General features: G+C 34.9%; 2 protein-coding genes and 1 long non-coding RNA gene across 4 annotated transcripts; 1 reads left to right on the forward strand and 2 right to left on the reverse strand.

Moving 5' to 3' along the window:
- Window positions 1–2,750: 2,750 nt before the first annotated feature.
- LOC140974195 (WUSCHEL-related homeobox 8) lies at window positions 2,751–5,811 on the reverse strand. 2 transcript variants are annotated; one of them, XM_073437509.1, is made up of 3 exons: window positions 5,413–5,811; window positions 3,716–4,117; window positions 2,751–3,179 (listed from the first exon to the last, which is right to left on the reverse strand). In XM_073437509.1, the coding sequence occupies exons 1-3, from the start codon at window positions 5,603–5,605 to the stop codon at window positions 3,100–3,102; spliced, it is 675 nt and encodes a 224-aa protein (XP_073293610.1). In that variant the 5' UTR covers window positions 5,606–5,811; the 3' UTR covers window positions 2,751–3,099. The 2 variants fall into 2 exon arrangements, with proteins under 2 accessions (XP_073293610.1, XP_073293609.1); XM_073437508.1 differs by having other exon boundaries at window positions 3,584–4,117.
- Window positions 5,812–5,977: 166 nt separating this feature from the next.
- Window positions 5,978–7,138, forward strand: LOC140974197 (uncharacterized). The gene is made up of 2 exons (XR_012174738.1): window positions 5,978–6,196; window positions 6,944–7,138. It is a non-coding gene; the product is annotated as an uncharacterized lncRNA (long non-coding RNA).
- LOC140974196 (uncharacterized) lies at window positions 6,206–7,946 on the reverse strand. Its single transcript, XM_073437510.1, has 4 exons — window positions 7,820–7,946; window positions 7,535–7,703; window positions 6,955–7,106; window positions 6,206–6,914 (listed from the first exon to the last, which is right to left on the reverse strand). Exons 1-4 carry the CDS (start codon window positions 7,838–7,840, stop codon window positions 6,483–6,485), a joined length of 774 nt encoding a protein of 257 aa, XP_073293611.1. The 5' UTR covers window positions 7,841–7,946; the 3' UTR covers window positions 6,206–6,482.
- Between the last annotated feature and the right edge of the window lie 4,445 nt (window positions 7,947–12,391).

Below are 12,391 nucleotides of genomic sequence, written 5' to 3' on the forward strand. Positions count from 1 at the left end.
TGACAAATCGACGTGTAGTCTTTTTTTTTTCCTCACATAAATAAATATAGAATATAATCGATAATGCGTCGAAAGCTATTTTTAACAATTTAATATAATAAATGCACGTAGACATGTCATTTTCTTACAAAAATAATTGACCAAAGTTTTAAAAAAATACCCCTAATTATAACATGTGAGATCAAATCCAATATATAATAAGATAATTGGGAATTAATTATTATTCTAACTCTTTCAAAGTCATATTTTTTAAAATTATTTTCTTTATTATTAGGATCAAGTATTTATCACTGGATCAAAATCTATAATTATAAGTCAAGATGTAAATTATTTTTTTATAGTTATGGCAATGCAGATAACACTTACTTTAGTACTAATCAGTCGGACTATTATGTTCATGAGTCCGGAGAGGTATGTGTGTATCTGCTAGTGTTGTCTTATATTCCTTATAGATCAGTCTTACCATGTCTCTACCATCACTAATATCAGCAGATTTAATATTACATGTGAAGATCTAACGTCATTCTTTTACGATTTACTTAGTCAATCAGATCAAGCTGCACACGTTTAACACAATATGTACTAAACATTTTGCATAATATAATTCAAAAATCTTAAAATACGTTTTTTCTATTCTAAAAAAATTTCGACTTCAAATCATTCATAATTCAAAAAACTTCAAAATTATAGGAGAAATCATAATAATAATCAGGTCAAATAGATAAACATTCAGAAAATAAAAATTATAGCAATTAATTGGAGGCGATATATTCAACGATGTGACGGGAATAAAAATGGTAATATAAACAATAAGTAAACATTATTTGTGTAAGAAATAGGATCGACCTAATTCAAGGCTCATCATTTGGTACGAAATTATTGAGATAATAAAACAGGGAATTTGCTATGGAGAGATTGATAGTGAATAAAGAAAAAATGGTTTTGACGAAACAAAAAGGCTATTTAATAAATTAATTTAATTGGAGATTAAAATTAATTATAGTAATTTGATAATAAATTAATTGCCTTTTTCATATATTGCAAACTATCGTATTAAACTTTTTTTGTGGTTTGATACATTGTTTCAACGTGATTTTAGTTTTCTATATTATCAACTTGTAGTTTTAGTCTTTTATCTTTTTATTGTTTTTACAATTTTAGTTATTTTTCATTGAGAATGTTGATGTGACACTACAGACATCAAAGACACATTAACGCTGCATTGATGTCACATCTCACTTCGGAAAAAGACTAAAATTACCAATATACGCTCAACTCAGTATAACAATCCCATTGGTGCGAGCATCGTCTACATGAATCCAAAGCCACACAGACTATGATCATAACTCATCTTATCATAAATCATAATCGACTTGACACTCAATTAATAAAATCCAGACAACAACAATAAAAATAGGTGCATAGGACATAGAGCGATCAATACGATGTATATATTGTTAGAAAAATTGCTAACAACAATAGCGTAGAAACGAACTTGTAGAGATAAAGCAATAACCGAAACAAGTGTGATGTTTACATTATGACTATCGTGTAAAAGAAATCAAAACCAAACCGAGGCCTGTAGCATATATAGTTTCCTTAAAACAGATTCGTCCCCTCCTGTATGTGCTTCGACGATCGTCTTGGACGTCTGTTTCCCAGGATACAACGGAACAACCAGCAGTGACTCAGCACGAGACACTACTACGGCGAACTGAAAACGTATTTTTACTTTATCACCGAGATTTAACGGAGGCCAAATGGAAAGCTAACAATATGAAATGCAAGAAAATGCTTGAAAGAGAAAAAATTTTCATGCACTTGAAATGAGGAAATGAACTCCACTATTTATAAGCCCCAAAATGCACACCAAGAGTCATGTAAGATTAATTAACTCAATTAATCTTCCCATTAACTCAAGAATATGAAGAGTCAAAACTCTTCAATTAACTCAAGAATGTGGAGAGTCAAAAAACACTCCCACGTTCATGAGACATAATTTTTATTCAATATTTAAATTTACTTTAAATTTCCAACCTATATAACCTCAAATAGTCTGAACTATCCAGAAAATCGTCGAGAGTTGCCCAACACTGTAATAACACATTAAAAACATTCAACTTCTGCATACTCGTACCCGTGTGATTCAAAAAAAAAAAAAATAGAGAGAAATGATTTTTTTTCAACCTTTGAAATTGAAATCATAAGAGAGAAGAGATAGAATGGAAAAAGATTTGTAAAATATGGAATTGAGTGGATGAAGAATATTTTTGAAATTATGAAAAAAATTTACAGCATACTAAAAATTTGGTTAGTATAAGTTTAACTTTAATATAAATAGCTAGTATAGTTATGCCGACGAGTTTTGTCGTTTTTCATATGCTTTTATTATTACAAAATTTAAAATTTTCTGGTTAATGACGTAATTAATTTACGTGTATGAAAAATTTAAATGAAGTCATAAATAATGTTAGAGTTACAGAGAATCAGATTAGTTAATGTGTGAGATTATCAGACAAAATAAATGGATTTAAAATATAACAAATTAATTGATATATTTTTTTTGCGATGTGGAAATTATTTTTTAAAAGAAAATGATAATAAGATAGTGATATTAATATTTTTTTAATTTTAAAGACAGCAAAATGGATTTTAAAAAATGGAACAAAACCAGACATAATAAGTTTTCCGCTTTTCCATAGTCTACAAACAGAAATGTATATGCAATCAACGAGGCAACACTTCGTGTTACTGTATCTAGATATGCTAAAATGGTGACTCTAGTAAGCACTGTTATAATAACGTTCTTATGAACGCATTACGACACCTGAAAATCAAAGATGTTCGACGAGAAGTAATATAAAGACCGGAAAAAAAACACGAAGATGTGTGAACACGGTTTACTAAACAACAAGATCGGGAGCGTGGACGAGGGATGTTCAGAAACAAACTAATCTCCTAAACAATACCGAGTAGAAGTATCACAGCAGATTCGAATATCATTTGCAGCTTTGGTTGGATATTTACATGAAGACCAAGTATTAATCAACCTTTGGGGTCGACTCGAATTTGAATGTAGCAAAGAAATGCATGTGGTTGTCAAGCCATGAAGTCATCTTGGTGTATGTAAGGATCATAGTTTCCCGGAAGTTCCATCTTTCCTATCAAGCTGTCGATTCCTGTGTGAAGTAAATTTCATGCCAAAAAGTAAGTGCTTGAACAAAGTACATAAGTACTCAAAGGCGAGTAGCTATGATCTAAGAAATATCTGCTCAAAACATATATGATACACGTGCACGCATGATAATGAACTTTTTTGCTATGTTTTTTTATTTCAAATGCCCTGTATCAGAAAGGTAGTGCTTGGCCAAAATCTACTCTTAGATATACTTGGAAGAAATTACTCAAATTTTTTAGACCTAAAAACATAGGTTGGTAAGAGCCACCTAATACGATCCACCGTTAAAAGAATGGAACATAAAGATTGCCACGAGTTTACTTGTCAGAAATGGCATTTTAAAACGTGGAAAACTGTTTCTCCTATTGCAGGAGCAGGCGAGCAGAAATGTAGAAAAGTACGTACTTGAATTCGGTAACATATTTCCATAAAAGCATGTTTGCCCAAAACTACCACCGAGAGTCGAGCTACTTTCAGGTGGCAGCATCGTTTCAGATTTACTGACATGTGAATCCAGTGTATGAATTGCAGAAGTACCCTGAGAACTTTGAAAGCATAGATCCTCAGTCCTCGAACATAAAATGCGTGGAGGCTGGGATTCCTCTGGCTTCTTAGTCTTCTCATTGGGTGACTCAACCTCTGTCTCGACTTCCGAGTCAACGTTGTTTGCTGTTGGTGCAGCCTGTTGCTTCCTTTTTGACCGAGCACGTCTATTTTGAAACCAATTATAGACATTTGTTTCAGAAATCTGCCCGTGTTGTGCCAACTCCGTGGTTATTTCTTTGATCTTCTGCTTGCTTGGAGTACCATTTCCTTGATCAAATAAGTGCTCTAGATACTGAAGCTGCATAGGTGTCGGGGTCCAACGTTGTCTGCCAGTGATTTTATGGGCTCCAGATGTTATCAAGGGGTCGCAATATGGGTTTCCATACCTCACTCCTGATGCAATAACACAAAATTCGTCAACATTAATGGTCATTTGTCTGATCAACTGGTCAAGTGGATGTGCATCTTATCGCTTTTATTTACTCATTAGAAAATAAAGAATACTATGAAGCAACAGCCAGGCAGTAGATATAACCAGAACTCGACATTCTGCGGTGGTTGTTTCCTATGATCACAATTCACATCTAAGTTTTACTGTAAAAAAGTACCAACACATGTTACTATTTAGAGCCAGCGGAGTCAGGATTTTATCTTTGGAGGGCAAAAGTAAAACCTTAAAGATTTTATCAAATAAAGAGAGCTAAAGTACGTCAGAAAATTTCGATTCTGGAATGGTGGCACCCGCTGGCTAGCACTGGCTCCACCATTTGGCCTATCAAAACTCCAACTATAGGAGTCAAATAAAAGTTCGAAATAACATAAAAAGACCCCCAAAAAATCTCTATATTTTACTAAATAACTAAATCACCAGTGCTAATAAATACTAGCCCCACAGAGTGATGAATTTACATTTAACTAGACAACTATGATGCACCAATTTTGAAGTTATCCAACAAGTTTTAAAATATGCAGAGAACTGTATAAACAGAGAGCACCAATGAAATAAGAAAACTAGCAAGAAAAAAGAGTGAAAAGGTAACACCAACACTTAAATTCCAGAAGATTGAAACTATTACAAACAAGCACAGTACGAAATCAGAAGCACACGCATTACCTACTAGCCTATATATTTCAAAGGAAAATCGACAAGAACTCATCGATCGATGCAACAAAGTGACAAACAAATCCAACCTAATTATAATTCCGGATCAGTTAATTAACTAATCTTTTGTTTTCTTTTCCAAAGACAAATTAAGTTAAAAGCCCACAATATGCGCCTCGACTCAAAGCTTGTCTATGCTCTACATCCGTCCCAATACACAAGTTAAGGCGCAGTCGTTCAATGAAACCAGTCCACCAAACCAACCCAAGTGCGCAATGCCACTTCTCAACTAGCTTTCAATGTAGAGATTAAATCCACAAGATGACAAACATTCGTTATCCCTTATAAACTAAGAATATTTGTTTTATATTATTTGATAAAGTATAAAATACATATTGTGTTATATATGATGTCAATTTCTCTTGATTTTAGCATATCATTTCAGGCCATTTCACTGGATTGAAACGCAAGCCTCGAGGCCTATGTTCTTTGATATTTAATAGCCATAGACGCACCGAACATTACATTCAAATGATAAATTTAACAATCAGGCAAGAGATACAACTGTACAAATTCAGTTCGATACCTGCGAGATCGTTCTGGGAAGTGAGGGATTTGTGCAATTCAACGAGCTGTTCGCAAATCGTGGCGTAAACTGCAATCTGCTTGCGTAGGTCTTCCATTTGCTCATCAGTCATGACCTTCACAAATATCCCCCCGCCTCCGCCGTTGAAATCCTCTCCCTGTTGCGGCGGTGGCGGCGGTTTTTCCCACTCCATTGTTCAAATATTTACAATGTTGTGTGTGTGAATTCGGTAAATAAAAAGACAGGAGAAGTGGGTCAGAAAAGGTAACGAGAAAGTAAAGCAAAATGGTTGAAGATTATAATATAAAGACAGACAGTCATGTGTGCTGTCCGCAATTACCGCCGATATTCTCTTTCTTTTCGTGTGGCCGTATGTATGGGTTTGTCCGAATACTATATAAATTAATAATATCTTTTAAAAAATATTTTCCGATCTCCAAGTCAATTTAATAAATACAAAAATTCTGAAACAGATTCAGGAAGATTTTTCATCTCAATCTTTGAAAGAAAAAACAAAAATTTGTGTGAGATGATATCAGAGATCGTATTTTGTGAGACAGATCTCTTATTTGGGTCATCCATGAAAAAATATTACTTTTTATGCTAAGAGTATTACTTTTTATTGTGAATATCGATAGGGTTGACCCGTCTCACAGATAAAGATTCGTGAGATCATCTCACAAAAGATCCACTCAAAGTTAAAACAAGATCATAGCATTAAAATTTAACATTCTTATAGCTCATTTCCAGTTTCTTATTTTTTAGGAATCAAAACCATAACAAAGTCCACGGTTGCAATTCCCATTTTGGAACCAAAAACAAAAATTAGTTTCAATTTTTGTTTTCGATTGACGATGTCATGAACACCATGGTCGAATCCATATCAACTGAATGATGCTAAAATCCCTCTTTATTAGAAACAATTTCTTGCGAAAATCCCTTATCAGCGCAAGATTTCTTCGTCGATCCTACTAATGTTCCACCATTATCCAATCTTATCTCCTAACAATCCAATCTGTAAGGAATGAAGATAACTAGGGAACCGGTACAAATTCAATTTTTTAATGAAGTCATTGGTCGATATCCTCGACCATTTCTTGGATCAGTTCTTTCATGATCTGAGATTCAATATCTCGACCAATAGAGTTTATATCATCATCGATCAAATGGGACCATGTACTCAACTTCCAATCTCGGGTTAGCAGACTATCAAGAGCATGATATGATTTATCGGATGGCGGGTTCACGTAAAGCCGGATAAATTCCCAAACGTGAGACAGAAGCTTCTTTCCTAATGGAGGCTTATGTACATAACCAAATGCCTTTTCTATATCTTTCGACTGGTTTAAGGGTGGCCTTAGTATGTTTGGCAGTACTTCATTTAACAAGTCAAGAATCATATTGTGATTTAGTTTTCCTCCATGATATTTTGAACTAATATCATCAACCTTAGTTGTTCTATAAGAATCTTCAACTTCTTCAAAGACATGATTGCTAATAGGCTTACCCAGTGGGTCCCATTTCAACAAAGAACGATTGTACGAACCATCCATACAAACCTGCCACAACTAGCAACTCTTTGATGTAGGCTTCATCTTGATTCTCTATGTCCACTTCTACTTCACTTGGCTGCTGTTCATTTATATCCTCCTCTGGATCAGTATATTCAAGTTGGTTCAGTTTTTTCCGCCACTCTGAATTATCCGAAACAAAAAACAAAAAACACCAGCTGAAGCGCTTTGTAAAATATAACAGGAAAAAAAATGCAATATGTGGATCTCACAATCTAGTTGTGTTGCTTGCTTTAATTTTCCTAATATAAAACAAATTCAATTTATCAGTGAGACTAAACTGAAGTTAAGAAGACCACGGGGAATCAAGAGAATTAGAGTTTTTCATTATCATAATTTCATAACCTGCAAAGCATTTTAGTTATAGTTATTTGACTCTGAATATCATTCCAATATTGGTTACCGACTTTGATCTTCGGACTTACTTGGAATGCCAATTTATTTTCTCAATTTCATACAATAGACAAAGGTAAAGATATCCAGAAAATCAGTCGAAAACCGAAAGCTCGTGTTAAATATGAGAAAAAACAGTTTGATATCCATAAACTGACCATTCAAATTTGAGTTTATTTCCCTGAATACGCAAGACATATCACGATCTTCCAGTTTATGTACACCTGAGAATGATGATGGGCTTGAGTTATCCATTTGCGTCCAGAACTCGTCGTGACTACAGCTGTACACAGATGCAGGGCTTGGTGGCACTTCAGTTGAATTCTCCTACATCAAATAAAAGAAAAAAAAAATACAGAAGAGCCAAGTTAACTCCTGTATGAAAAATTCATCTAAATTTTCAGAAATGCATAAAGTTGAAATTTAAAGATGACACCACTCACATTTGTCTCAAAGGAACTCATCAACACAGTTGGTCTGCTCGTTATATCTCTTAAGAGGTGGTTTTTATTTTGATGTGGTTCCTCTGTTGACTTAACTCTCCTGTGAGGAAACAGTTTCCCTGTAAGTGTCGAAACCTTTTCCTTGATGTCGAATGTTTCCTTTTTCAATTTCTTGGTTTCATTGCGACTTTATCAATAATTTCATGCTTCCTTCTTATTTGGACTCCAGTTAAGACATGGCGATCTTCAAGAAGGAGTTTTCCGAATGGCGTTCCAGATACTGGGGCAGACATAGATCGCATCAGGCTTTGAGGAGACAGTTCTTTTTGGTACATTTTACTACCTCCAAGTTCCCATATGAAAGACCTATTTGGCTTTTCTTGTTCATTAGTAAACTTGTTAGGGTACCTTGAGCATCCAGATTTGCCCTTATTATTATCTGATATCAATAATCTTGATCTAAAGCAGTCAGCCATTGGAATTTCTTGATTTGTTTTTCCTTTCAGACCATTTCCCAACCTCTCTGCAAAGAATATCCTTGTATCTCTGCTAATGAGCTCAGGATAACCGGTTCCATTAAACCGAATTTCTTTTCCGTATGATTTTGTAGACTCTGACCTTCTCAAATCCATCCTCAAATCTTTCATCACATTTTCCCTTACTTCCCGAGCTAAATTCTGATATGTTTCTCTTGATTCAGAAAGTTTTTCCCAATAAAGAGTCTCAATTCCACCTCTTGTAGCAGTTATGCTACTTTCACAACTTTTACCTTGCAACTCGATCTTCAGCCTTTCCTTCACCTCTTCAAGAAAGTCTTCTACACTAGCCTATATTGACTAGTGCAAGGAGCGCTATTCCATGAACCTTCGTCAAGACCCATTGGGGCAAGACCAGGTCTCAGAATAACAATCTTGGCAGATGCCGAAGCCATGTCAAGTAACCTATCAGAATTCATCCGTTGAGAGCCACTAAAGTGTGTTCTTGTCATTGCATTTGAACATAGAGAATTCTTCTCATCAGATGAGTAATATTTGTTTTTCTTTTTGCAGCTCTGTAAAGTAAGTGTTTCATGTGGACCTACTAGACCTGCAAAATCCTTAGGTTTGTCCATCTTCTCACAAGTTGAGGTTCTCCTAGAGTTAGCATAGCAAATAATCTTCTCTCTGTTAAGGCCCGCTTGTGTGATCAACTGGGTTGGATTGCTGCTAAATTCTACAACCTTCGAACATTCTTTAAACCTTGCTACTTGCCATGCTTCGAATTCTTTCTTAAACTTCTGCAGTTCTTCCTCTTGAGGATGCTCTCGGGTCTTATACTTGTTCACCTGTCCGCGATTGATGCACATATCAGAGTAGTTGTCTCTATAGTGGCCACCAGAACCAAACACCAGCTGTTGAGAGATATTCGAGCCCTTTTCTGGTCGTTCCTTGTCTAACAACTAGCCTGCCGGGGGTTCATCTTTTATTTCACCCAGTTGTGCCACTGATTTTAAATTTAAAGGTAATATCTCAACTCCCATTAGGCGAGCCACAACACTCGGGAAATTTTGGTAGGTGTTTGGCCTTGTAGAAATCTCTTCACTCGTAGCTGTCTTTACCGGAAAGCATTTCTTGCTAGATGATTCCTTTGTCATGTGATAAGAATACTGCATACGTGCAGTGAACACCAAATGTTATCACAGTAAACACAGAAATAAGCAGCATCTTTTTGGCATTAGAAAGATTGTCTGTGCTACGATTTAGCAGCGGGAACTAGAATGGAACATCCAGAGGAAAAAAAGAGTCAATTGTCATCAAAGTCTAAGAGAGACGAAACAGGGCCAAAAAAGTTGAATATCGTTATTATCAAGTAAAAGACTACCTGAGCAACACACACACACTGACACTAAGTGCTACACAAAAGATGATTAAAGTCTAAACAAAGCGATGCTTGCTCACCTGTAAATCATCTCTCAAAGCACGTAACCCATTGGATGTCTCCAATGGAAGTTCCAAAATGTTTCGAGGAGCTTCCAAGCCTGAAAATGCAAACAAAGATATATAGTTTTCAGACCAAGCACATAAAAAGGATTAAATATCATATTATTACACCTACTTACTGAAGGAAAAATGCATAAATAACCAACCCTTCATCATTTATAAAACATATGTGAAGGAGTTTGGGGAGAACTTGTCTTACCTCACACTTACTCTCTGTCATCTCTTTGATAGTACCCACTGGCACAATTACTTTGTTTACTGAATTTTTTAATTCAACTTATTCGACAGGAGATGACATAAAATTTCATGATATTGGTTAAAAGCATCCAGATAGAACAGTTCAGAGAGTTCAATGAAATCTATAGGAAAATTAGTTGATTACAGCAGGTTTTCTAACATTACTCAGTTTCAAATACATTGACTGCTAAATGCAGGGAACCGATAGATGCACACTCAGGCAAGCAAAAAGTTCCAACTGGTGAAAGTTCATGGCCTTTTCTTAAAAGACAAATTTATATTTGATTTTTTTCCTTTCAAGGAACATGGTGCCCGCAACAACTGAGTGAGTATATGCAAATTAGTATCCCTGATTCATCATCCTAATTAGATAAAATTGATCCGAAATTTTCAAAACTTACACAAAGTCAAAGCCATCATTCCAAAACAAAAAATGCTACTCATTCCATTCGCATTCAAGACTAGGTAGGCATAAAACGAAATGCATTAAAATTTACCAAGTCTCTTGTTCTGTTTATCTTTTTTACATTCACTAAGAAAGGGGTGACACTTACCATCAACTCGTCTCTTAGTCAAAACAACTTTTTTCACTATGGCGGTCTCATTAGCATCATCAACGTAAATTATTTATGATTGCGAGACAATCCAATCCTGAAGAATTGGGAAACAAGTGGCGTGAGATCAAAATGTAGAAAGGTTTTGAAATCTAACAAAATAAAATCATGGGCTCAATTCAAAATGATAAAAAATTGAGCATTACAAGCCACCATTCCCTCGTGGAATCTACGTTCTTGAACAACAACGGACAGTTTCAATAATAATATTCTACGTAATTCAGATTGATCAAAACTGAAATGTGTTCATAAATAAATGGAACAAATAAATCACAAAACTTTCTACATCAAATAATCATTCTAGCAAACTTTAAATAACTTGAAGCCATTTCAACTCTTGCTGTGATTACCAAAGGAAATTCTCCGATATGAGAGATTTCTTTGGTCAAATGCAACATGCCGTTGCCAATAAAACTGATTAACTGAATGGATCTCTGCCATAAGAATTAAAGGGTAGATGAAAGATCACAAAGAAGACCAAAGAATGAATCTGCACGCAACTCCTAAATATCTGACCGTTCACATTGCTCTTTATTCAACCACTTACAATAAAAAAAAACACTTCAAACAGATAACAGTCAAGCTAAAATCCAAGCACCAAAAACCGTAATGAGCAAACATTAAAAGTGAAAAACAATGATCACTAGAGAACCAAGCACCCCGAAGATCCCGAATAACATGATTAAGAACCGAAACTTTCTTATCAAGAGAACCGGACCATCATAAATGCATTCGAGACTTTGCACAAAGAAGCTCTGATCCAGACCAATCAAACCTTGCATAATCTAGCAAGTTCCCATGATTCCGGACTTCCCAGAAACAGCTCGAGTATCTCAGTATTGCGAGAAAGCCAAATCTTTCAATCAAATTTCCGGGAAAACTAAATGGGATGGATAGTAGGACTAGAAAAATACGAGTTTTAAGAGGTCGAACGTTGTTGACATAAGAATGACAATGTCAAGGAAAGAAGAGAAGAATATTGCTTTAAGCATGACAACCCATTGCTGAAAATCACAGCACCAGAAATCCACAAACCAAAAAGCAACTCAAAATTCGTCTCTTTCTCTGTTTCTTTCAATTCGTTATTATGAATGAATGAAGGAAATGATGATGACGATCGTGACGCGAAGATGCAGCTGGGGTCAGAACAGAGTGCAAAATGGAGCAATGGTCAATGGACCATAGAATAGATACCTTCAATTAGCTTTCGCAAATCGAAACGGAGGAGTACAAGCAATTTCGTGGATCGTGATTGGCTCGGTGCACGATGAGTGATGTACCTGATTCCATCCCAATAATAATGTCCAGGATCATTCTCTGAACCAGCGAGGGGAGAACGAGCCGCAGTCTTTTTCACGTACCTAAATGGCGATTTTGCCCTCCTCCGAAATGACAATGTGTTGGAATTTGGGTAGAATTCATCATTTTCTCTCCTTTTTCATTTATTATATTATTTTTATTTTTATCATGTATTTAATTTCATCTATATATACATAATCATCGGAGGATTAAATATTAATATTCTATCTAAATATATTGTTACCGCATATAATCATATTTTCTCAAATGTTAATTATTTCGAGAAAACTATATATATTTATTAAAATGTTGAAATAATAAAGAAAAAATTAAATATAAAAATTAACAAATTAAACATTATAAAATAAATACCAAAATATTAGAAATAATTTATCATAACATCATTCTGCCAAAATAACATCGAGTTTATACTAATAATTTTC

Source organism: Primulina huaijiensis, chromosome 3 (assembly GCF_012295235.1).
Source record: "Primulina huaijiensis isolate GDHJ02 chromosome 3, ASM1229523v2, whole genome shotgun sequence".
Taxonomy (NCBI): domain Eukaryota; kingdom Viridiplantae; phylum Streptophyta; class Magnoliopsida; order Lamiales; family Gesneriaceae; genus Primulina; species Primulina huaijiensis.